At 48.4% G+C, this 27,079-nt stretch overlaps 1 protein-coding gene across 6 annotated transcripts in view; it reads right to left on the reverse strand.

The window, feature by feature from the left end:
• Positions 1-8,451: 8,451 nt before the first annotated feature.
• LOC144137852 (cytochrome P450 3A8-like) overlaps positions 8,452-27,079 on the reverse strand; it is a 54,353-nt gene continuing 35,725 nt past the window's right edge. For 3 of the 6 annotated variants that reach the window (XM_077669864.1, XM_077669863.1, XM_077669862.1), the window contains exons 10-14: positions 26,427-26,535; positions 16,471-16,562; positions 15,641-15,781; positions 11,453-11,615; positions 8,456-10,080 (exon numbers count right to left, since the gene is read on the reverse strand). In XM_077669864.1, coding sequence (XP_077525990.1) covers positions 10,003-10,080; positions 11,453-11,615; positions 15,641-15,781; positions 16,471-16,562; positions 26,427-26,535 — 583 coding nt within the window. In that variant the 3' untranslated portion in view covers positions 8,456-10,002. Of the gene's footprint in view, positions 10,081-11,452; positions 11,616-15,640; positions 15,846-16,470; positions 16,563-26,426; positions 26,536-27,079 lie in introns of all 6 variants that reach the window. The other 3 variants (XR_013315748.1, XR_013315747.1, XM_077669865.1) reach the window with 3 other exon arrangements.

Genomic DNA, 27,079 nt, shown 5'->3' on the forward strand with positions numbered 1-27,079 from the left:
TTCCTCTGTCATAGGAATCGGTAAAACGCGAAATTGAAATGTGCAGTGAAATCTGCAGCTGAGCATGATTAGCGGGTCGGCGGCTGTCTTGTGGGTGTACTTGGAGAGCTACGTACTGCTGACGAGTCGCTTGGGCAAAGGTGGACTGGCGTCATTTCCGTGGCGGATATGACGTCAGTGAAATATTGGTGTATCGCGGCATAAAATAGTTTCGTGTAAAAGTATAAAACAAGAAAACGCACAACCATAGGTGTAACGTATTCTTTAGTACTGAACGTTGCTTCCCCACAAGAAGACACTGTGTGCAGGGGTGCACCCTTTACAGGCCGCTTGCTTCGTTATAATTGCGTCACTTCCGTGACGGATACGACGTCACCGAAATCTTGGTGTATGCGGGAATAAAACACTTTCGTGTTAAAAAGAATTCAGGGCGAGATTAGTGAACCATTCCTTCCGTATACAGACTGGCCCTATCGGTTGCGCATGCATGCAATGCCGGCGATAACCCTAACAGCCCAACAACAGTGTGTGGTTCCACCCATGGTGTGCCCTCTGATGGGAGCGCACTTGAAGATTGGAAGGGTTCAAATTGCTCTAGCTCCTCGTCTTAGATTTTGGGAGAATATTCTGCGCAGAACACAGCGCCTGTGTTAAGTATGGGTGAAGCTCACGCTGCGGTCGTAACTCAATGCGCTTTGATGGGTGAATAGATGCTGTAACGAAAAGTCGCTTTAGAGGCGCCTAGAAGTCGCGTGTTTTGGGGCAACCGCAAGCCGCTCACGCTTCCCGTTTGTCCGGATATCCACATCTGCATGCAGGCAATGAACGACACGTCGCGGCCTTGAACGTTATCTGTCGCCTTTTTTTTTTTACTTTGACGTCATACCTTCATGGAATGACGTTTTTGTGCTGCGTGAAGGTACATCCTCCAGAACTCTCTCTGTGCTGGACCAGCGAATTTCGGGGATTGGAAGATTTGAGTGCTCGAAAAGACCCGACAGGGGTTTTCGAAGCATTTCGTTTCTCTAAGTAACTTAGCTTTTCAGCTTTAAGGTATTTGTTCGAGATAGCTGTGTGACAGCCTGAATCATTGTAATTGAATGTGCGGCCGCTCCTTATCGAATTTGCAGTTCGTTTTGATCGGTGTTGCACTGACAAAGGTAAAAACTGGCTAAAAATAAGTTGAACTGGATGGAAAGCGGAAAGTTAGTTTAATATAACCGTTAATAAAGTGCAAGAAATGCGTTACATGTACGAAGACTTTACATAAACAAATTTTGACATGCGGCTAAGCCTTAATGATGATACTGGAAGGAAATAGTTCTTACGGTTCGTCCTCAAGTAAAGGATTTCAAAAAGAAATTATCAACGTTTTCCAAACAAATTTTGACCTGCGGCCGTGCTATATGATCATGCTTGAAGGAAATATCTCGTATGGTTCTTCCTCAAGTAGTGGATATGAAACAAAAAATTAGCAAGGTTTTACAATCAATCAATCAATCAATCAATCAATCAATCAATCAATCAATCAATCAATCAATCAATCAATCAATCAATCAATCAATCAATCAATCAATCAATCAATCAATCAATCAATCAATCAATCAATCAAGGCGTGAGCATCTGCCATGCGCGCTCTATCCGCATGGGTAAGATGACTGCTTCACCACTCTTTCCACAATGGATAGACTGAAGAGATAAGTACAATCGGTAGTGCCGACACGTGCCATGTGTGCGTGGCAACGGTCCTACAGCAGCGACGATATGCATTTAAAGCGAAGCTTTTTATGGCTAGGCGCAAGGAACATCCGGTGGTCCCGAGTAGCAGAAAACTCCTCCGGCGCACCACTATGCGCATTCGCGAAAAATGAAGGTTGGAAAGAACTGAGAAGTAAGGGGAGAGAGATTGGCTGCAACCTCGCCTTTGCAGTTTCTAGCAAGTGGGAACGGTGCATCAAAGAGGGCGAAAAGGGGTCTCTCTCGCAGCAGAGCGCGCGCGCAGCGAGCTACTGCGTAAAGCCCAGCTCAAGCGACTGCGGTGGGCAGGGGCGGCGGCGGCGCGGCGGTGCGGGCGGAGCAGCGTCAACGCTTTTAGATGCGGAGCATCTTATAGTCAGGGCATGTCCCGCGTCGGCGTCCGCACTCACACTGCGCATGCGCAACTCTCCTCCTTCCCTCTCTCCCACAGCTGCGCAATACTCCCGCCACTTCTTCTCTCGTACCAGCTGCGTTCACTTCGCTTTCGCTTCTCCCGCGTTCTCGCTTCTGCTTTCGCGGCGCATGCTCGGCGTTTGCGCATCTCTCCTCCTCTCGTCTCCTCTACTTCAACCTTGAATGTAAATCGGGTAGCGCGCTGCGGGCGTTCAGTTCAGCGCTTGATGCGGTTGACTCCACTTCACTCCGTTCTTCCGATGAAGTGTGATAGAAGCAACAGTCCCATCAGTTAGTGGGTCCCCCAAATTCGACTACGAACACAACGGAAACACAACGGAACCCCGAGATGCTCCGCATCTACTCAGCGTTCCCTTCGGGAAGATGGGGCTAATTTTTTTGAGAGCGGCCAACTTCGCCGGTCGTCCTTTTTCACAGAGCGAAGGGCACTTGAATTTTTTGAAGACAACAGTTTTTGGCGGTTACTTAAACGCGAAAATTCTGGTTGGTCTCTCTATCTGTCCGCCTGTTTTTGTGTCACTCGATTCGACTACATTTGCAGCCCGACAAAAAATTAGCAGTGGCTTAGCTCGGCTATTCCAGGATATACGTAGCGGCAGCTAATGTTCAGCAATGCAATCCAATCCTATCCAATCCAGTCGAGTTCAGTCCATTCCAATCCCGTCACTGCTCCTCGCGCATGCGCAGCACGGCTCTCCAGGAGCCAGGCGAAACGGCTCGCGTCAGACTTGGCTACTGCGCAACGGAGGCGCACAGCTGGGCACGCCCCGGCGCCAGTGCGTCTGCCACGGCTATGACGTCACTCCTCTGGGATGCGCTGACCGGCGAATGTGCAGACCGAATTCGCCACACACCCGTACTCCAATTTGATTGGATTTCCAATCCAATCCAATACAATCCTATTCAACCCAAATCCAAATCCAAATCCAATCCAATCCAATCCAATGCTCCTCGCTCTTGCGCAGCACGGCCCTTCAAGGTCCACGCGAAACTGCTCAACCTCGGCCAGTGTAGTTTACGCTACAAAAATTGGTCGCGGACTTGCTGCTCCGCCACGCGTGATTTATTGATTGTGGGGTTCCACGTGCCGATGCTACGCAGGCGATGAGGGGCACGGTAGTGAGAACTCCGGATTAATTCTGGCCACCTGGGGATCCATAATGTGCGTGGAAATATCGAACACACGGGCGTTTCTGCTATTCGCCTCCGTCAGAAAAGCGGCCGCCGCGGCCAGGAATCGAACCAGCGTCCTTGGGCTCAGCAGTGCAGCGCCACAGCCACTGAGCCACCATGGCAGGTGCTCCACTGCAAGTGCATTGCTGAATATGGTTCACGCATGACCGCATTGTTCTGGGCAAAGGAAAACAAAGGTACGGTTGAGGCAATACACAAGTACGTAACCGAGAGTAGCACTGTTCTTTTGATGAGAACAGTGGTACCGTGATTGGCTTCATTGGTTTTTACGATATGAAAAAAAAAACACACTCAAAACGATGCTTAAAAACGGTGTCGAAGAAAGGCAAGCCATGAGCGTGCTTTCCCGACAGGAAAACGAGTCGAGAATGCCCCCATTGCACGCATCATACGAGGGTAGCGATATGGGAGGGCAAGAGCGTCGGAGGCGGGGGAAGGGGATCACGGAATGTGATATGTGACCGGGCGGCAGAAAACTGTCCTCTTTCGACGACAATTGCAGCTAAGCAAGCAGATATGTTGTCTTTTTTTTTTTTTTTTTGCTATTTCCAACAGCGCCTCTAAATACACGCCGTCATCCGTTTCGGTATCCCGCACTTCCAGCCCGGAGGGCCCGTATGACAGAACCACAATACGACATCATCGTTTTGTGTGGATCGTGTTGTTTTGGCCGCCCCGCCGCCAGAGCTGAACGGCTGAGCAGCCTTCTTTACACAGTATCTGTCTCAACTCCATAGATTGTTGGCACAGTATGCTGCAGGCAGTGGGTTATTACTGATGGATAAATCGCCGCTCCTTTATCAATGCCCCAGCGTGCGCTGCAGACAACTTTAGTATGAAAAGTGACGCGCTCACAGCGGCCTCTGTGCGGTGCAACGTGCCTAGAGTAATAGTCAGTGCATTTTTTTCTCGAGCAATAAATACGCCAACTTATATGAAAATATTAAGCACCTGAGGCGAACCGGTGCCCAAAGGGAGCGGCGAAGGGAAGGGAATGTGCCAAATGAGGGAGCGGCTTTTCTCGTACTACAACGCAAAATATGGGGTAGTCAGACACTAGCAGCTCCGCTGTAATGTAACGTGGACACGTCAGATTCGCTGGTCATTCATATACATACGTTATGGACGAATGAGTGTATGCCGCATTTTTTTCTTGAGCAAAGTCTCCCATTCTAGATCAAATTTCATACCATTTTTCACGAATGAGCGTCGAAATTTCGCGCCTCTGGCAGAGCAAGTTCCTGTTTCAGGGTCGTCTAAATTTTGTACTAATAAACAGCAAAGGCCTGACATTGGGATACGGTAAATTTTTGTAGTACTGAAAAATGGACATTTAAAGTTTGGTATATATTTTAACTTACCTGCGTAACTATTAAGCTTTGTCAAAATTTTGTTCGGCGGAAACTGTTTACCAGAGGCGTAGGCAGCGCGCTTAGACTAAAACCCCTTCTTAGACTCATGTCTAATCGAAACAAGCTTGTAAGGACACGTAAGCCCAACTGAGGCGACCGAACGGATTCCCCAAAGCATTACCCGAGAACTGCTGTATTATTAGGTATGCCCCCCCCCCCCCCCCCCCCCCCCCCGCCATTCCGTACACGTGCCAATGACGCTTTTACCATCTAGGTGCACGTTTGAAAATGTATCCACTAGCTTTTTCAGCCTTGTTTACGCGACGTCGGCCATTCGGTCTCGTGGTGTGGGGTGTCGTTGCCCGGCAGCAATCGTATGAACCAGGTGGAAATCTCGCAGACGCTAGTTCTTTTTTCTTTTCCCTGATTGTTTGTTTCATCTACTGGCGACGTTCCCACGGCGATGCAAACATAGCAAGATGCTAACGCCTGGAAAAGTACCCTTCAAAAGAAATGATTGGCAGCTGTCGATGTGTAGCTTCAATAAACCTTTCCATGTAATCAGCAATTGGAAAAATCTGATTTTGATAGAAATGCATTAGACTCTATAGACATGCGTTCTTCTACAGAGGGATACTAATTTGATAGGTGTCTGACCAGATCTACGACGCATATAGTTCGTACTTTGTTCTGACGAGCCTACGCCAAAATGTGGGGTCAGTTTCGTCGAGGAAGCGCGCCACACCCGATCGCGTGTCGTGCCGCCTTCGAACGTGCTCGCGCCGCCAAATGCGTGCTCGCAATGCTGCACGCAACTGTTGCGTCTTGCGAGAAGGCGCGTCTTTTTGGGGGCCTTCCCAAATTCCTCCCTGGCGCATCGTCACTTCTGCGCGGGCGTTTCCAAAAGAACAACACGGCTGGCTGGCTAGAAGGGCGCGGGTGACTCAGCGGTGCGTGCTGGCGAACACACACTCACCGCTCAAACGCGTGCCGTGACGCGTTGTTTGGGTCGACGCGCTGAGAACTGCCGTATCGCGCTGCTGTTTTGCAAACCGCGTATCGCATTTGTGCTCAGCGCACGCGGGTTTGAAGCCGCGGTTTCATGGATGCGACAGAGGAGCATCGCAGCGAGCTAGCACAGCGGCAAGCGAGCGCATCCAAGCCTGCATACGCAGTAGCTTCGCAGCGCATCGTTGCGAGCGAATCGTGCCGTCTAAATGACGACGTGTCAGAAACTGCGTTCGCTGCGCTTCTGTCGCACCCATCTAAACTCGGCTTCAGTCCTGCTGAGTGTAAATACATATTATATACTGGAAGCGAGGCAGCCTGACTGAGGGTGACCAATTCGAATGGGAAGACGACTGTTTCCATTATGCCGCAGTTTGCCGGTCTGATTCCACGTCCTTGGTGCGCATGCGCTCGCAGGCGTCGCCATTACTTTTGGTGGCTCGCTGTTACCGGAGTCCCCGCGGATGCGGTGGGCACTCCACAGAGATCCTGGTTGGCGTCGGGGGGACACTGCCAGAGCGCTAAGTCATGGGCTGGCCAGTTTGTAGTATATATAAAACGTATTGAGCCTCGTCAACAGCGCACCCGAAGAGCGACTTTCACGAATGAACCTAACAAATAGGAGCCTGATGTGCATATGCAGGGCAAGCTTCGTAGCTATCACCATAGGCCCGTTGGTAGCAATATTGGACAACGGCGTCACGAGGAGCCGTGGTAGCAGGAGCCATCAATTCCGCTTTTGTAGCGTAAGCTACACGGCCGAGGTTGAGCAGTTTCGCGTGTGCCGTGAAGGGCCGTTCTGCGTAAGCGCGAGGGACATTGGATTGGATTGGCTTGGCTTGGCTTGCCTTGACCTGGCTTGGATTGGATTGGATTTGGATTGGATTAAAGTGGATTGTGTTAGATTGTGTTGCGTCATAACCGCGGCAGACGCACTGGCGCCGGCGCGTGCACAGGTGTGCTCCTCAATTGCGCAGTAGCCAAGTCTGACGCTGCACCGGAGCCGCTTGATAGCCGTTCCGCGTGGCTCGTGAAGAGCCGTGCTGATCATGCGCGAGGAGCAGTGACGGGACAGGACAGGACTGTACTGGATTGGACAGGATTGCTGAACCTTAGCTCACGCTACGTATATTCTGGCATAGCAGAGCTAAGACACTACTATTTTTTTTTGTATGCCCCGCTACTAGCGCTTTTCTTGCCGTGGAGAAGGTCCATTGCAAGGCCAGCATGAAGTGCTGTCGTTCCTTTGCCGATGAGTACGTACGTGATGAGAGCGATACCAGATGAAAAAAAGCGGCAGTGTGCGCACAGTTCACTGTAGTGCGGGAGTACGCCCAACGCGATGTCTCAAGCTTGAAAGCATGCTACGTTTGAATTTTTTTTGATGGTGGCGTGAAACAACACCTTCCAACTATGCGCCACCGGGTGCAACTCTGCAACATTTTTTCGAACTTTTTTTGCATTATATGAGGTTCTCTGAGAACGTAGTTAACAGAAAGTACAGTAGTTAGGTGAGGTGGCCCCAATGTACCTAAACCAAATATTAATGTTTGCATACCCACATTAAACTATAAACTTGCTCAAAAGATTTTCCTCTCTGTAATTTAGGTCTGGGCATTATTTGCGCACTTGAGCGGCGTCACTCAGGCCATGCCGTGGATATAGGCACGTAGCGCTAATGTTTGCCGCCAAAGCAGCAGCGTCATCTTCAGCAACGACGACCGCAACAGTGACGTCGAAGGGTACCTTCAGCGTGCGGAGGGGGTCCGCCAGCTTGCTGGAGTGCGTACAACGTACAACGCTCCAGCAGCTGCAGTGGATGCCGGACGCTACAACCTCCGACGCCGACGCCGACGCACCGATTATCGGCCATGGAGGTGATAGGGTGGGTTTGGACCCCAATCCGACGACATGGTCTCAAAGCTTCTGCGACGGTATTTCGGAACATGCAGAATTCAGAGACGTGTTGGACAACTTGTACTACGTGGTTGTTCCCGATGGTGATAATGGGGCATTATGACGATGCGTGCGGCCCGTCTGTCTTTTGTAGCTGGAATGGAACCGAGTGAGTTGCCAAGGGTTATTCCTTTCAGATTGAACGAAATTGTATGTTGTCTTCATGGCCCCTTTAAAATCACGCCGTGAACATGTCTTTTACACCAAAATGTTTTATGCCGGGATCCACCAAGATCTGACTGATTTCTATCCGTCACGGAAATGACATCGCCAGAAAAACGCGGCTGCGCCAGGATTCGAGCCGGGTGATCCGTCGCCGCAATGGGAGGTGCCAGGCGTGTTACCGACTCCGCTACTAGCTGAAGCGCAGACAGCAGTATGAACGCGCCATACATCTTTCCTATAACCTCCTCTATTTCGATGATGCTGCCGTCTAAGAGAGGGAAAGCGAAGTAGTGCATCAGGATGCTAATGAGTGCCGACAGTTGGCGCCAGCTGAGCTCATCGCAACGCAACCGTCTGCAGTACACTCCACGGAGCAGGGACGCAGTGGTCGCACATGCGCGAAAGCGACGCGCCAGCAGGTTGTCGCTCGCCAAGCACACCCACAAGACAGCCGCGCAAATCACGCTCTTTCGCTGCAAAAGATGCTACAGCGCGTAATAAAACACGGACACAGAAAGACGACGGGACGAGCGCTGACTTCCAAATATATTTAATACGATGAACCTTGCACCGTTCATACACATTATGCATGTTAACATAACTACAAAAAATACTTTTAATCTCTAGTATTACAGCACCATATCAGCACGCGTTCACTGCACTTAGCACAAGCTATACAAACAACAATTCACGTCATGCCCATAGTGCAGCACGTGTTCGAAAGGCAATCTCTCTTTTTTTGACAACGCAATAGGCGCCCGGCTTACACATTTACTACCATGCCTTAAAATTTCGTTCGCTTCAATAATTTCTCGAGTAGTTTGATTACCGCTTCCACCTATCACCTCGCACATTTCAAACTGAGGTTTGCCTCCGCAAGATTTGCAATGCATGGCCAAGAACCCATCGTTTCCTATTTTGACATTGTTGTCGTGCTCCCTCAATCGGTAATTAAGGCATCTGCCAGTTTGACCGACGTACACGGACCGACATTTCCTCAGGGGAATGCTATAAACCACACGATCCACGCATGGGACGTACTGTGTACGATGCTTTACATGGCACCCACGGTTGTTCGCAGCAGTTTTTGTAGTTTCTTTGGCCAATTTCACCAGCTTGTGGGGAGCGCTAAGCGCTACCTTCATGTCTACATGGTTGGCGGTCTTCTTTAAACCGTGAGACAAGCCGTGAATGAACGGGACAAGGGAAACCTTTTTCCTCTCACTCTCGTGAGCAGGCCCGTCATGCGCATCCTTACGATGGCAAGATTTCAGTTTCCTGAGAAGGTCTTCTGTCACCGGCTGGCTACCCACTCCACCTGGTTGTATCGGTGGAGTGGGTCAAGAATTAAAAAAAAAATATCTTTTTTTTTTCTCTGGAAGATACAATAGGAATGAGAAATGTACATGAAAGGGCACGTTTCACGCTATTTTTGAAGAAAAGACATTATTTTTAAGTAAAAGAAGTTTTGCTAGCACCAGAAGCATGGCAAGCGCGCATAGCTTGTTGGCTTCTAATCTCTCTTATTGCATTGAAAAAAGAAAAAGCAGATATTGCTGTCTATGCGGTCAGTTTAAAACATGTGATGCCAACGGCGGTGCAGCGCGGTGATGTAGCAGAGAAACCCCCGGCGAACGCGCCCTGCGCCCGGCAGAGCACCGTGCAAGTCGCCAAAGCGCGAGCTCCACGGTGCAGCTTCCCTTCTCCATTACGGGACACTCGGAACTTGTTTCGGCGACTCTCCGCCAGGTGCAAACGTCGTCTGCTTGGAGCTACTTTGAACGACGGTACCTAGTGTGATCTGTGCTTGCGAGGCTTAGGATTTCGCCATAGTGATTTCAAGAGCATAAACTTTTTATTTGAATCAAACATGGGCAAGGAAAAATTTGAGTGCCGTTGATACGAGTTACGAAAGCTCGCCCTTAAATACATTCACGCGCTGTGTTATGCCGCTCGTGCCGCTATGAAGTAGCTGATATGAACTGTACACTGATAATTTACCGGGCAGAAGAAAACCAATCTTCCCAGAGATAAGCAAGATACTTAAATCATCGAGGGGCTGAACAAGACAATCGTTCATTGAGTTATTTATGTGAGCTGTTCGCAAGTACTTGGCAAATAATGGTGTTTATTTGTGCTTTCATAAAACGTGTCTTTAGACCCTTTGAAACCGAATGTACGGGCATTCCGCTGGTGCCGAAACTGTGGCATCGAAAATCATCTCCATCTCGCCCTGAAACAAAAAAGAAAGAACGTAGAATGTTATGACAAGTGACGAGTCTACTGGTGCTACCGCGCACACACGTACACCCTTAGTGAGCATGTCATGTTTGGGTGCGAATAATTTTCGCTACTGTCTGCCTTGATCTTACCATTTCAGAGATCATGTGGAAGCAACTTAAAATATAAAGGTTTAAAGTGTTTCGCTTTTTAAAGGAAGTTAATCCCTCTCGTACTTCGCGCACACACTCCGGAAAAGCTGGTAGCAGTATGCTGAGGCCTGAATGATGATGAGATGATGATTCCGTCAATGTTTTGGGATCGTATTCACAGAGGGAATTGGCCAGGGCTAAATCACTGATTGTACTTCGATTGGACTTTAAAAGATTAAGTTATTCTCTAGAAAGAAGGACGGCATGTTCACCATGAGTAAGACCCAAATTTACCAGTAATTATATATTCTTTAGCAATTCAAGCAACCTGAAGAATAAAGATAAGATTTTCCCTGTCATCGTACATCACCTTCGTAAAACATGGCAAGCAGGCTCGAGTGAAAAGACAGACAACAAACTACACGTAATGAAACCGCACTTAGGACGATACACAACCCATTCATACAACAGACACACGGAACCTGCCGTGCTAGACTACGGATAGGCCACACGCATGCACCACACTCCCACCTGCTCACTGGCTCTTCAATGCCCCTGTACAGCAGGTGTGGAGAACACCTATCCGTAATTCACATTATAATTCCAATGTAAGGCACTAGACACAACAAAGCACGAACACTTTCCCCGACTCTACAAACAACACATCCTACTCCATCCATCGTTGTTTTTAGGTGATGACATCATGGTTTCCAGGAAACGTGTTATTGAGTAGTTTTGGGGGAGTTAAATGTTTAAACCTCATCTATTATCCTCCTTTATCAAAAACTGGCCCTGTACGCCAGCTATCTCTATTGCCTTTAATAAATTTTTCTGTTATTCTTGCTTATAGGCTTTGCTACCTACCTCTTCGTTTCTTTTGGTTAACCACTCCTGTTTGGCGCTCTTTTCCCTAGCTCATCCCTCGCCATAAACATCGAACCACCATCATCGTCATCATCATCGTCTGCTCCGTTCTGTTCAGCTTTCACCGGAGCTTGTGTGGAGGAACAAAAATGACCCACCTGCCCACGTCTCGCAAAGCGTCGTTCTGAAAGCGGGTAGGGTGTTCATTATTCAGTTATTTGATTTATTGCAGTAATGTTATTCGCATCTTCTCATTTCCTCCATGACCGGTGAGGTGCAGCGGAAAAGAGCAGAGTCTACCTAATTCAACGTAATTTGCGGACGGTTGTGGCGTTGGTCCTGCGAGGACATTTTAAGTATTATTTATACCTTTTGTGAGTTCCCGAGGGTTAGCCGGTAGTTCTGAACCATTCTTGCGGCCGTGTACATGGTTTCAAACAGCGCTAGCCGCAAGCCAACGCAGTTTCTTGGTCCCGCGCCGAAAGGCTGGTAGGCTATTGATGGCCGGGCCACCGAGTTTTCTGGGAGGAACCTTGGAGGAGCGGAATGAAATGGAATCAATCAATCAATCAATCAATCAATCAATCAATCAATCAATCAATCAATCAATCAATCAATCAATCAATCAATCAATCAATCAATCAATCAATCAATCAATCAATCAATCAATCAATCAACCAATCAATCAATCGGTCGGTCGGTCGATGTTGAAGACATCACCAGGATGGTCAACCTTAACAATCCTGACGGCGTCGCTATCAAGTCTACTACCTATAGAAATCTACATGAAACGCTCAAGTAGCCAATAGGGAGGACAGCCAATAGGGAGGACCACCATGTCAGTAATGAAACCATAGATTTTCTTAGCCTCACTCCCGTCGAAGACATCACAAGTGTCGAGCATGTTGGTTCACCTTGAGGCAGGCACCGCAGTGGCCATATAGCTATCCATATAGCTTTCCCCCATAGATTACGCTCTTTGACAACGAAGGTATCACCATCCTACTATGGTCCTATGTAATCATGTGGCTCAGCTCGTTTACTTGCTCCGAGCTGCACTAGCATGCCGGTTTGGGGTTTACTGCTCGTCGGGATATGAGGTGCGTGCATTGTCTCTCTTCAGATCGAGTGCGCCCTCTTGGAATTCCCATTGAAATGATAATATCCTTTTTCAGTATCGCCGGTTATTGGGAAGACCCAGAGAACAAAAGACCATGACAGCCCTTCCACCCCGTGAAGAGGGAAGGCCACCGGTGCTGGCCGTGGTGGGATTCGTTCGTTGAGTTTATCTATTCATAGTTGGAGAAACTGGTGATCGCGGACCAAAGGTTTATTTAAAACGGTAAAAAGACGTTTCAGCTTCCATACGGAAGCCTTGTTCACTGAGCTCTAAAAGACGTTTCGGCTTCCATACGGAAGCCTTGTTCACTGAGCTATAAAAAGACGTTTCGGCTGCCATACGGAATCTTTTACCCGACCAGACAAGATTTCGTCAAACCTTGAATTTCATGAGTTTACCTATAGTGGGGATTGGCTATGTTGAAATATAAGGACGGTGGCGCGAACGTTCGTCACAGAATAAGGACATACATGATTGGTGGGTAGCGACAATGACGTGTTGTTATAGCGCGGCTTAACCAATCACGGCGCAGGCTCTAGTGCGCCGCACAGGTGGCCGCGGGAGAACGCGCGGAATTGCGCAATGCCGGGGGAAGAGACACGCCGCATGTGGCGAGGAGTGTACATGACTCGGGAAAGAGGCAGCGGCGAGGGAGAGGAGCATTAAGTAGGGAGGTAAGCATGCTCTCTCCGTAGATGACCAAGCTTCACTGTGCAGCCCACAATGTGGGAAAGCCAGCTTACAAAGCCCAGGCCCCTAAAAAGGGCTGCACCTCAGAACACAGGCGTCTTGCTGGGAAGACATTTTCCAGGGGCAATATAGGCCGTCTTACATCAAATATGGAGGTTCAAGGACCAAGCTGCATTCGTTTGTGATTTTGTTCATAGGCTGAATACTGGTCTACGCTCCGTCTGCCGCCAGCCACGATCTGCTGGATCCTAGCCATGTAGCGCCTCGGTGAAAAAAAAGTATGATCTCCTAAGGACCCCTTTATTTCACCAGTGAAACATGTAACAAGTAACGATAGGGTCATGCGGTATAGTAGTGCACGTCACTCGCCAAAAACATCGCTGCATTCCTGACACTCGATACCCAATTGACCCGTAAGAGCACACATTATGGGAATCAATCTACTTTAAGTGCCATGTTGTCGACCTTCTAATAAGTCATATTAAATATCATGAACAATTTTATACATTGAATATGCTTACGTGTGTCGTAGCGACTGCTTTTTCCGGCACCAGCCACCCACCGTCCAACTGCGTCTATGCCCTGTTATGCGAGGGTGGCCTTCAGCATTTGACGAAGACATGAACCATTGTCTTCCTGCAAAACTCTTTGTAATTTCATTTTAGCCCCTTTTGTCATTTGTAACTGATGCGAAAAGCCGATGGGATTGGAGGGGCACCGCTATGCACGTTGCTATTTTTGTGCTTTGCCTGGTATACATGTTCTCATTGCAATGGTTAAAGGGACACTGCAACACGTTCTTCAACTTCTTTTTTGAAATCCTAAATGCTTGCAGAACGTAGTCAACCAACACACCCAGTACTTAGATTAGAAGGCCGCATACTACGGTTATAGCTGCGTCAAGCCAAATTGTATGTCACATATGAAGTGGGAAGGGCAGTTTGGGATGCCTCAAGTAGGGGCCTGTTTACCACGATAGACCGATTGGAACAACCAATGGCGTACGCGAGATTTTGTTTGTGAGAGGGCGGTACCTGCCCTCGTCTCTCACAAATTAACACGGAGAACATAGAAAACAGGAACACAGAAAAAACATAACTCGAGGAAGAAATCAATTCAAAGTTCAAAAAGCTGTGGTGTGCATTGGAAACAATCTACATAACCCTGAGATTTTGTGTTCTTGATTTTTATCTTTATACAAAGGCATCACGGAATGAATGTTCGTTCGGTTGAGGTAGAAGGCGTCAAATTCGTTCTCGTTTAAGCGGTGCATCGCTTGCCACAGGAAATAAATATCAAGGCTTGTTAGTAGATAACATCCAAAGTATGTGTCCCAGCTCTCATTCGCCCCCTCTTCCGCACGCCACTGCAAACAACACATGTGCACCACGGCCGGACTGGAGGAGCGTCAGGCGCGCGCTCGCGCTCCTCCAGTCCGGCCGTGTGTGCACATGCGCCTGACGCCGCCAGGACAGGGAATATGCAATTTTCCTGTTTCTTCGGCGAGGCATGTACAAGCAACAACCCTGTGCAAGCTACCATGATAACAACCTTAAAGGGACCCTGCAACACTTTCAATAAACGCTTTCCTTTTTCCTTCGCGTCTGGAACCACTGCAAAAGCTATAGTTGTCGCCAGCACGGAACGGCACTGCGTGATTTGCTCGTCGCACCAGATACGCCATCCATTTCTGCTTTGTTTTTGTGGCGTTTTTTTTAAGTTGCTGTCGAAAAGTATTCATTGCTGGAACTGAAGTTAAACCGGCCAACGGCCCTACATGGCCTTGGTGACGTAATTCGAGCCGTCGAAGAACGTGAAAACCCGGAAAGAGAAAAAATATTTTGAGCGAGTTTGAAGTTATCTGATGGGCATAGAGTAGTAATTTTTGGCTGAGGAACTTTGCGGCCTTCTAATCTAAGCAGTGGCGTAAATCATGGGGGGGTCAGGGGGGTCCTGACCCCCCTGGTGTTCGGGCTGGGGGGGACACCCCTTGCAAGTGTCCCCCCCTTGAGATTCATCTTTCATTTACCTTTGAAAGCTAAAACAACTGTTTTTGTCACTAATAAGTACTGCACGAGCTGGAATAACCATCCCGTTCCCGCTAAATAAAAAGAAGGTTCGCTTTCCACAATCGGCGACGTGCACGAGGTGCAAGCGGAATCACTGAAAGCAGGTAAAACCTGGCTGTTTCCGCTGTGGTTCGCCGAAATAAATTAAAATTATTTCCGCCAATTTGTTTTGACATTGCTTGCGGTTGTCGAAGCTCGGAAACATGTCATAGGTGATCAGTACTCATATTGTACAGAGTATTTCTTATTGATCTTTTTTTAACGTCTGCAAAAGCACAGTGCAATTACGTGAGGTATCAAAGCATGCTCGTTTTTCTTATTTTAATTCAAATCACGATAGTAATTTGTACATAAATGAAAATAAAGCACCAAACAAAATGGCCGCCTTGGCAAGATGTGTGTCCCCCCTTGTGATTTTTCTGGATTTACGCCACTGAATCTAAGTACTGGGTGTGTTGGTTGACTACGTTCTGCAAGCATTTAGGGTTTCAAAAAGGAAGTTGAAGAACGTGTTGCAGTGTCCCTTTAACCATTGCAATGAGTCATATGATATTTATAAAACTGCAGCCACAAAATTCCTTACTGACAGCATGCGGGGTTAGCTGATATCCACTACAGGCCTTGTAAGAGTGGCGGCTTCAAGGAAGACGCTGAATTTTGAAAAGTCGGTGCTCGTACCTGTCTGGATCAAACTTGTGGGGCTCCGGCCAGTACCGGGGATCCATGTGAACCTGCAGCGTGGGAGCCATGACGGAGGTGCCCGCCTTGTACGTGATGCCATTGTACTCAAAGTCATTCTCAGCTCGCCGGCTGGTGAACCTGCAAAAGGTCGCAGGAGTCCAGCGTCCCCATCTGAACAGCGTAGAAGAATTCCTAGCAAGAACTGAAAGCAAGAAGGGAAGAAGCAAACAACAAATTGCCTCTAAGTTACGTTGTGAACGTGGTTGGGCCGCAGCGCCAAATGGGTGCAGGAAGCTTTAGTCGATTGTTAGCTATTCGCCATTTAGCATACTTCTCAGTTAACTGGAATCACGAACATGGAAGGACTACAGCTTTACCCTATCAGACAAACATGGGGCTGTTCGTTTCACGGGGGCTTTGTGATGCTGCTGTCCCGCCGGAACAAACCTTCGCGCAACGCTTCGCCCTCGCCACAGCCCCAGGAGAAGCGTGCCCAGCGGCACTGGACCGGTTCTCCTGACTAGCTGAAGGACAGAGCACACCGCCGCTTGTCATGTCATTCCCACTTCACGGCTGTTTGCGTGATCCGCTGGCAGGTGCAGGCTCGCCTGCGATGGAGCTATTTTAGACGTTTCTAACTAATTACCGGCGCATTTCACGGGGATACAAATCATGCCCTAGTTAGTTTGGTGGTACGTATTGTAGTTCAAAATAAGTTTCGCCTAGGTGAAATTTGAGGGCAGTGAGCATTTAATAACAGGCACCGTTTTCATAACAGGCGACAAATACATTCATTTAACTGAGATGGCTTCGCCCGGCATACTCACACGACGCCTGGTGGATACATTCGGAGAGTTTCGTCGACAACGTTGCTGAGGTACTTCATCCCTTGCATGACCGCGTCGAAATCCAGTCTGCCCTGAAACAAAAGCAGTGATAATAAAATCTGTAGAAATACAGAGAATTGTCTGCTAAAGCTCTGTCAGCTCTGCTATAGCAATCTCAGGCCACTTGTGTAGAGTGTGAGCCGTTTACAGACATATATGGCTGTGAGTAGCGAAATATGTTGGATAATTTTGTTCTTTGTAATTGTTCTCTTTTCGCCAGTGATGTACATTTATACCATTAGAGCGATAACGTGCCATTACGTCGCTAATTATGTTTTTAACAGCAGAGCCGTTTAAGCTTTTTGTTCCGCCCTCCAGCGTTACCAGAAGAAATACAATCAAAATGAAGGAGGCTCACACTAACGCGTAAGACTTGAAAATAGAGAAGCTGCACGTAACCTTCACGACCACCACGAAGGCGCAAGTCCACGATTGCAGCCTATTTGCTTCTTCTTGGCTGCCGCAACGAGCTTTACTACATCACTGTGTATAAATCTTGAAAATTGGCGCGGAAAGACGTTGACTAAGAAGAGAAATACGCGTCGTCCTTTGTATTTCGATTCTTAGACAACGTCTTTCCGCGCCAATTTTCAAGTTGAATCAACACCAACTCGCCCGACTTGCCATCCTGTTATACTGTTTATAAGTATGAGCTTCGTTCATTTTTTTTTGGAGGTGATAATCATTTGACATCACCTTGGAGGGGCGTACGCTATGACGTGTCCTTCCCGTTTCACGAAACTGTTGTCAATAATACGGCGAACGCTAAAGTCTATCTCTCTCAGAGCAAGTGTTGCCACGATTACGGTGAACGCTGTTCTTTTTTTTTTGGCCAATCTTGGCCAACCTCCTTAAGTGGGTATGCTTGGCTTGCAAACTTGCACCGGGAACGTTGGGCGGGCGCCGCGAGGCACGCACACACGAGCGCTGGACATTTTCTTGGTTTTTTTAACTGCCGAGTGGTCGCCGCAATCTTGGCCTATCTGCCTAAGTGGGTATGCTTGGCTTGAAAGACGTGCGCAGGACACGCTGGGGGGGTCGTCCCGAGGCACGCACACGCGAGCGTTCGGCATTTTTTTGGCTTTGTTAACTACCGGGCGGCCGCCGCGAGGTCCACGCTCAAGTGGGCGCACTCGGCAATTTCATGGTATTTTTAGCTGCGTACACGAAGAATTGGGATTAGATGAACAGCTTCGCTGTTAAAAAATGCCGAGAGTGCGTGACCATGCACCTCGCGAGGGGTGCTCGGCGTCGTTCAGCCTTGCGCGCTGGCGCCACGTGAGGAGCTCGCGAAAATACCTAGAAAAAATACCGAGCGCACGTGAGCGCGCGCCTCGTGAGGAGCCCCCGGCGTGGGCCAGCTCGAGCTTCGAGAATTCTCTGCGCAGCGCGTTCGTGGCGTGATCTCTCGCGTGTTGTTCTTCTCGCCAGTTCCCGTATATTTGCCCTGAGGTGGGGAGCACAGATGCCAAGTTCCCGCAACAGACGCCGAGTTCTAGCGCGTGATAACGCGGTCCACTTTGGGAGAGATGTGAAAGCATGCGGACAAAATTATTCGGGCCTGCCAGTGATGGAGAACTTAGAGCTGCAACTTCAAGAGAGAGAGAGAGAGAGTAAACGTGTTCATTGCGAAAAGCAATGGGGAGGAGTCCTCAGTCCAAGACCCCTTGAGCTTTCCCCGCCTCAACAGCCGGAGGTCGGAGCTGGTCAGAGCTCTCTCCCAAAGCTCGCGAGAAGGAATGGAGTGATTTCGCGAATGTAGTGGGGCGTGCTCGCAGCCCCCTACCACATGAAAGAGCGTCCCGGGGACTCCGCAGAAGCGGCATAGCGGGGAATATACGGTGGGGTGCAATATATGGCATTTAGTGGGATGGGGGAAAGTATTCGTCTGGAGTGCACGGAGCTGCCGTTCCTCCTCTTTCGTTAGGTGTTTATACGGTGCTGGGTAGGTGATACGTCCCAACTTCTAGTGCTGTGTTATCTAGTGATACGTGATCAGCGGGGTCGGCCTCTCCTGCTCGCTTCCCGGGGCCCGGCGGGATAACTCTCGGGGCAACAGGTGGGCGGTTTCGTTGCCCGGGACGGCAGAGTGGGCGGGTGCCCAGATGATCATGATGGATCTGTCTGGTGGACGCAAGTTCAAGAAATCCATGTGATGTTCAGCAGCCGGGTCTCCGACGGAGGCAGAGGCACTGCCAGCTCTGCTGTTTCCTCTGCCTTGCACCCCTACTGCAAGCTGCGCCAATTTTTAACAGCACAGCTGTTGAGGCCCACAGAAATACGGCCGGCGTAGACAGAGAACCCCGAGCGCACGTAAGCGCGTGCCTCGCGGCGACAGTCCGGTGTCGTACAGGCTTGAGCGTGGGCTTACGCCACAGAAGGAGCTCACGCCTTCACCGTCGTCGTCGTGTAGCGACAGGCACGCCACGGGTCCGCCGCGCCGAAGACGACGACGGCGAATCTGTCAAGCCATCCCTTCACAATCTACCCGTAGAGACGGCCACCGGACCATCTGACGAAGAAGTGGAGGTCTACCGAGGTAAGGACATGCTATAAGAGGATTTGGCGTACGCGGCTGAGCCGTCGGAAGACGACGATGAAACGGATAAGGACGACTGCTACTGAATAAAACCCCTGTAAGGGCCCTGAAGGACAGCCGGTACAGGACGTTTATTAGGCGTAGCAGCCTTCGCGGAACACACACTCAGCTGACGGCGAAGAGGCGAACACGAGCCCCGGGATGGAAGATGATGATGAGGATGACTATCAGAGGAAGATGAGGTATGGGATAGTGGCCACTGGGTAATTGTGGTAGAGGTCAATGTCCCAGAGGGGTGGCGCACGACTAACTGCTCACACACTGCACATACTTTATTGGTCTTTGCTTTACAGTGCCGTTCAAAACAGCTTCGCACTGCTGGGGTACGGCTGCTCCATTTCTCATGGGATTATCTGCCACTGCGGGGAGAAACTAGGTCGACCTCCGGCGCTGCTGTTTATCCAGCCTTACACCACCAGTGCAAGCGGTCCCAATTTTTTGAAAGACGATAGTCTTTCTTGGGAGACTTCAACGCATAAATTTTGGTCTGTCTGTCTGTCTGTGACTCGAGTCAGGCACCTGGCCAAAGTGAAAGAGAATCTGCGCAATAGTTTTACGCACCCACGGTCAAACCTAAACGTCTGAGTCCGGTGGCAGTCTTCATACTTGTCAACAATGTTGAACAACAATGAAACATTACGCAAATGTGAGGCCGAAAATCAATAAATAAGTGATATTCGCAGTGTTCCTTTATTAAAAAAATCATGGATGCTTGATTTTTGCGATATGAAATGAAATACTACATCAACTCCATCACCTCCATCGCCAGCATTCCGGATGCTGCATCATTCAAAACAGCTGTAGCTAATATTGTATGAATCTTTAACCACTCCTCTCTGTAACGCCTTCGGACTTTGACAGTATTTTAATAAATAAATAAATAAATAAATAAATAAATAAATAAATAAATAAATAAATAAATAAATAAATAAATAAACAAACTTTATTGCTTATTTCTCGAAATATGAGATGAATAAAACTGAAACTAAAACAATAAAAAACGGCAGAAAATCTTGGTTTGCTGTCGCCCGCGCCACTACAGCTTCTGGCGGAATTTTAAGAAATCAAATGGCAACAGTAACAAAAGGATCCACGAGACAGGTTCCACGTTCCGCTTGGAATGCACGTGGAGCAGGGCAACGTGGGTATATAAACATTGTAGTAGGGTACCTCGAATCACGCGCGTCTCCACCGTACGGCAGCGCTGGCATCTAGGCACTCAGCCTGGAGCAGTAGAACGCGGTAAATTTAAAATGATTTATGCACACCTCTACGTACTTGGGAGAAACGAGGCGGGAGAGAAACAGCATGGGTGGTGAGCTGGAAATAGAAGGGAGGCGTTTACATGGCAGGGGCGCCAGTTGACTCTAGTCTTTCGTCGATATTTGCAACGAAAGGAGCAGATACGCGGCAATGTTTTTATTCGTATTTTGAACGTTCCTGTGCGGGCTTATTTCGTTTATTCGTCGGTTTTGGAAATTTATGCATGAGATGCGTATTTTTGGTTTTGCCAGATAATTTTAGCGAAAATTTTATTTTTTTTTATTATTTTTCGGGTTTTCACAATCCTGTCTCCCCAATTATCTCTATTTACGCTATTATAACGACTAAATGTGTGACTTCCGCAAAAACTGCATTTCGCTGGAAATGCAGGGCACTACGTGGTTCGCCATTCTCGCTGCGCTATATGCAAGAAAGCCAACTTTACACAACAAAACGGCACGTAACGATGATGGTGATGAAGCAAAAAAAAAAAAAAAAGAAAAGAGGGTGTATGAGCGTGTGTGCGGGAGGTTGAACGTCTGGTTACCGTAACCAAATCATCTTCTCCCCGCTTCCCGTCATCCCCATGTCACGGCAACTATTTTGAGGATCGGACGATGAACACCGGCACGCATCAGCGGCTGAGACGCTCGCTGCAATGGGCAAGACGCGCGTAAAACGGGCCAAGGCGAACGCGAGCACGGAGAGTAGAGAAGAGGAGGAAACATTGGTTGAGTGCGCAAGTTGCGGAAAATGGTGGGAGTTGAGTAGGACTCCCTTCAACACCAAGGAAGATGCCAAGGCGACACCTAGATATGACTGAAACAGTGCACCAGGCTCACCTTCGTACAGGAGGCAATGACGCAGCGTCTTAAACAGCGAGAAATGTGCGTTTCTCGCTGTTAGAACGCGGCATTTAAGAAACAAAATGCCGCGTCCCTCGTGTTGCCAACATTGGTAACTAGTTGGGATTGAATCATGATTATTAAAGCGAAGCTTTCCTGGTCTTACATGATGGCAGTGTTGTAAGCAAAACAAACTGCTGGAAAGCCATCTTTCCACAATGACAGGGCACATGATAATGATGGTGGTGAAACAAAAGAAACAAAATGCCGCGTCCCTCGTGTTGCCAACATTGTAACTAGTTGGGATTGAATCATGATTATTAAAGCGAAGCTTTCATGGTCTTACATGATGGCAGTGTTGTAAGCAAAACAAACTGCTGGAAAGCCATCTTTCCACAATGACAGGGCACATGATAATGATGGTGGTGAAACAAAAGAAACAAAATGCCGCGTCCCTCGTGTTGCCAACATTGCTAACTAGTTGGGATTAAATCATGATTATTATTTTTTTAATGCGACGAAGCTTTCATGGTCTCACATGATGAGAGTGTTTTAAGAAAAACAAACTGCTGGAAAGCCATCTTTCCACAATGACAGGGCCCATGATAATGATGGTTGTGAAAAAAAAGAAACAAAATGCCGCGTCCCTCCCGCTGCTAACGTTGCTAACTAGTTGGGACTGGATCATGATGATTGTAGCGAAACTTTCATGGTTTTACATGGTGACAGTGTCGTAACAGAGACTAACTGGAGAAAAGAAAATTTTACAAAGTTGGAGCGCACATGATGGTGATGGTTATGAAACAAAAGATACAAAATGGCGCGTCCCTTGCGTTGCTAACTTGTTGGGACTGGATCACGATTATTAAAGCGAAGCTTTCTTGGTCTCAGTGATGGCAGCGTCGCAACGAACACGCACTGCAGGAAAGCTAACTTAAGAGAATGGGAGGGCACATGATGATGATGGTGATGAAACAATGAAGAACCTGGGTCCCTCGCCTTATGAAGCCGACTCCTTCGTTTGGTCTGGGTACCTGGACATGCAGGCATTTGACTTAATGAATCGGCGGATGCTCTGTCGGGAATGGGATTGAACGGTCCAGTAGTGGAGGTTCTGCCGCCCATTTACCTCATAACTTCAGCTCGCTTTCGTAGGCTGTGTTTACTTCAAAGTATGCCCGATTCTGCTTACGAAGACTGGGAGTTCGAGCACCTCCAGTACTCATGGAAGTGCAGTATAAGCCAGTCGCGAGCTTGCGAAGTCACCCTCACTAGCTTTCGCTGTCGCGTGCCAAATTTAAATTATTACTTGCACTGCTCTAATCTGGCCCCGTCTCCGCTATGCGCTTGGTTGGTTGGTTGGATGGTTGGATCCGGAACAAGAATGGCGCGTACCCACTCTGGGGGATTGTCGAAGTCTTATTTTGGTTTCACTGTTGAATAAGCTTAGTGATTAGTTTCAAACGAAGGGAAAATAGGGTACAGTGATGCTAACAATTTCGGAACCAAAAAATTCAATACAGCTGGACCAACAGGTATTTCAATAAACGATTAAAAATTGGTTGATGCGATTGATTAACAAGGCAAGCGACCTGTTTCGGAAATAAATGAGTGAAGAGCGCGACAAACATCCCCGTTGCACCAACCAAGCCAGACTGCCCCAAATGACAATAAATTAGGCGCCGACAAGGCGAGACCCAGGCGCCGGAGGTGAACCTCCAGGTGACAATTTCGGAGTGAGGAGAACCGCCAGCAAGACAACAGGAAGTGGTCAATTGTTTCCTCCTTTTGACAGATGCCGCACATGGCCGATGGCGCTATACGTGCGCGGTGAAGATAAAAATTCAAATTAGGTAGGTGTTCGGCATCGAAAGCAAGTCAGTGTGACCTTACACAGTCGAGACTGCGCAGTCACACTATGCGCTTTCTGCAAAGAACCAGAAACGATCGACCATTTGTTCTTCTCCTGCCGGCGTTTCTCCTCTATTATACGAAGATACCTAGAAAGTACATGCAGCCGGCTAAACCTCCCGCTGTCTGCTACACTTATTTTGTCATTCGGGGAGACGGAACTGGGATTCTGCCACGGGGCTCTTTGCCATGCGTTGCACGCATTCATTCTGGAATCAGGGCGTCTGCCGTGTTAGACATCATTTGGCCCTGCTGGATTCCCTGCATGCCACACACAATGTTTGGTTTCCGGCCACATCATTCAACTCAAGACATTCTCCTGCAAATTAAAGAAGATGTTCTGAGCAAAGCCAACAAGCCCACACCGAAGGCTATTTTGGCCCTCGACCTAAAGCGGGCGTTCGATAACGTCAAGCACGAAGTCATCCTCCAAAACCTTAATAACATTGGCTGCGGGGAACGAATGTACGCGTACATTCGAGACTTCCTAACGGGTCGAGTGGCTGTCATCAAAGTTGGGGACGTGAGCTCTCAACCCGTCACGATTGGATGCAAGGGCACTCCGCAGGGGGCGGTGCTTTCCCCGCTTCTCTTCAATATTGCCCTCATCAACCTTCCAAGGCAACTGGATCAAATTCCAGGTCTGCATCACGGAATATATGCTGACGACATCATGATCTGGATAGGGGAAGGCTCAGAAGGCGAAATGCAAGACAAATTACAAAAGACTGCAGACGTTGTCCGAACCTATGCAGCGAACTGTGGCCTCAAATGCATCCCTCAGAAGTCAGAACTCCTACTGGTCTAACTGGTGCAGAACAGATCTCGGCTCAAGAATGCCACTAAGACAACCATAGGAATAGAATTAGATGGGGTCTTCATCAAACCCTTACCCTCCATCAAAATATTAGGCATGATCCTTCAAGAAGACTGTTCTAACTCTCAGGTGATCCGCAAACTCGACTCTTCGATCAGTCAAATCACCCACATGCTACGCCGTATCACAAACAAGAAGCACGGAATAAATGAACAAGACATGATTCGCCTCGTACAAGCTTTCATTGTAACCAGAATTGTCTAAATCACTCCCTAAGCCATAATCAAAACGTCTGAACGCAATAAGTTGGACGCACTAATCAGGAAGGCCTACAAAGGAGCCCTTAGACTACCGATAAGCACATCGACCGAGAAACTGCTTGGGCTTGGACTCCACAACACCAAAGACGAGCTCATAGAAGCCCACCTGACCGCTCAGCTGCAACGACTCGCCACCACTCCAACTGGCCGTCACCTTTTGCGCCGTCTGGGATATTCAGTAGTGAATTCGGGGCCTACCATGGGAGTTATTCCGGAAGAAATCAGAGAAAACATCAAGGTTTCCCTTCTACCTCGAAATATGCACCCTCAGCACCATGAGGGCCGAAGAACAGCCAGAGCCGAAAACTTAGAGAAAAAATATGGGCAACAAAGCAGGGGGGTGTACACGGACGCGGCAGACTACGCCCGACAGCATGCTATGACGGCAGTGGTCACTGACACGGCTCGAATACTCACGAGCCTGGAAACCTCGTCGCTCACATGGAAACCTCGTCGCTCACACGACGAGGTTCGTGGAAACCTCGTCGCTCACACGAGTGCCCGAGAATTAGCCGCCGGCCGGGCTCCACAAGAAGACCAGCAGAGGGTTAACCAGCCGTTAGTCACGTACAGAGAGATCACTCAACATTATAGGCTTTCCCGACAGAAATAACCGCCAGTCCATAAATCCCTCACAAAAGAGCAAGAAACCTCACTTAGGCAGCTACAGACAAATACTTTTCCGCACCCTACCAGGCTCCACGCTATATTCCCCACAATGTATACATCCACTTGACCTCACTGTGGAGAGCTCTCAAGCTTATATCACATGGTCTGGGCTTGTCAACATAATAAGAACATAGACCACTGGGAGCGAGAGGTGGCCAGCTCAGATCCTGACCGTCAGCTTCGGCTCATCGAGGGGGCAAAGGCGGCAGCAAGATCTTCTGAGGTCCTGGACTGAGGACTCCAATCACAGCGCTCTTATTTGATATAAATAAAAGTTTTCCTTCTCCTCCTCCCCTGACAAGTATATGCGCGCCTAGCTCACTGCTTCGTCTGTACCACTTTCTTTCTTCGTGTTTCTTACTCCCAATTGTCATGCAATTGTGTTCGTTTTGACCTTTTTTATTTCTTTCTCTAATCTCCTTACCTTTATTTCTCTAGTCATCTACTGCTAATTCATTATATTATTCAAATATTTTTCTTTCCCTGCAAAAATTACATAATTTCTTTCGGTAAGGCGGCCATTTCCTGGCCAATCCTCCTGAGTAAGTACGCGCCATTTCACTGGTACCATCACCACCACCACCCACTCGATTGCGCCATCATCGCATTCAGGACACTCAGCGTTTCCTTTCGGTTTGTTGCACGGGCATTAGCTTTGGATTTTGGAGTTGAAATGGGCGACGATGGTCTAGCGACGACGATGGGTGGTGGTGGGCGGTCAGCTTTCGCGTGAGGGATTCGTTTGCAGTGGTCTCTGTTTGGACTTTGACTCGCGGGAAGTTTCACTTTGATCGTTGCCGCTTGGACTTTGATTGCAGCCGCTTTGACTTCGGCACGTCGACATGTGATTTTCGCGCGCGACAGATCTTCACGTTTCAACCGCCATCGTTGTTGGACGGAGCGGCTTCTGATTTTTCATTGAGTATGTCAAAACTTCACAATTTCTAGCTTGTTGGTAGTGACTTGCTGCTTAATGCACTAGAGCCCCAAGGCCAAATGAACCTTCGTTGCACCTTCGCTCATCAGTAATATACATGTGTTTCAAGATGAGCTAACGATCCATTCCGTGTACGAGCGCACAATGTTTTACAACGCTTGTCAGGCTATTCGTTATGGCGAGACAAGTACAGCCTTATTCCAGTCTTTTTTAAAGAAATCGGGAATTTTCGAACTTCGAGTACAACATTCGTTTCCTTCTGTGGTTCACGGCAGCTAAACGATAGAAATATGGCCTTTGTAGCACACTGAACATGCGGTGGTGGTCACGTATTTTGGCATTAGAGGCAGAAAGCAGCCATGTTTATGGCGCGGATTATGCACGACCCAGCTCAGAATGTTAGCGTGGGTAGGAGATGCAGTGCGAAGACCTGTTTGAATTGTGTAAACATCAACTAGTTTTTTGTGAAAAAACTCAGTGTCACAATGCATGCATTAAAAAACTTTTGTACAAACAAGATACGCCCAATACTCACGTATTCTTCAAACACAGAAGCAACCTCGCTCCTGACCATCTCTTGAATCTCTTGATACTTTGCAAGTACGTATGTAAGGGAGCTGAGAGCTGTCGACGTGGTTTCAAACCTGTGACAGAAAAAAGAGCGTTCTGTACAACATGTGTTTTTTCTGAGACCATACTTGTGAGGAAAAAAAATTCCCCGCATTTCCCCGAGGGGAAGAATGTGAAAGTGCGAATGCACGAGTTGAATTTGCGCGGTTCGGTAATGTTCGCGAAAGAGAGATCACACACACACACACAACTACAAAGAAAGAAAGATGCATTTATTCACAGACACCTATTTGTGTTGTCGTTGTACTTGATTGCTAGAGCGGATCTCAGCTTTGAAATTTCGTGTCAGTACTCCTTTAAGCGGGTGCATTAGCACTTCTCACGCCCGATTCCTGGCCAATCCCCCACGTGGGTATGGGCCATGTCAGCGGCCAGGCAGCGCGCGCCTATCTCCCCCCGTTGCCAAGGAAGACGAGGAGATTCCTGGCCAATCCCCCACGTGGGTATGCTATGCGGACATGGCCGGTGGACGCAGGTTCAGGGTCGCTTAAGAAGTGCATCGCACTTAAAAGGATCGAAGTAGGGTGTGGGCTTGCGGGGCTCAAAACAAGACAGAGT

Source organism: Haemaphysalis longicornis, unplaced genomic scaffold (assembly GCF_048455015.1).
Source record: "Haemaphysalis longicornis isolate Haplotype H1 unplaced genomic scaffold, Haemaphysalis longicornis Haplotype H1 scaffold_5, whole genome shotgun sequence".
In the NCBI taxonomy this organism is placed as follows: domain Eukaryota; kingdom Metazoa; phylum Arthropoda; class Arachnida; order Ixodida; family Ixodidae; genus Haemaphysalis; species Haemaphysalis longicornis.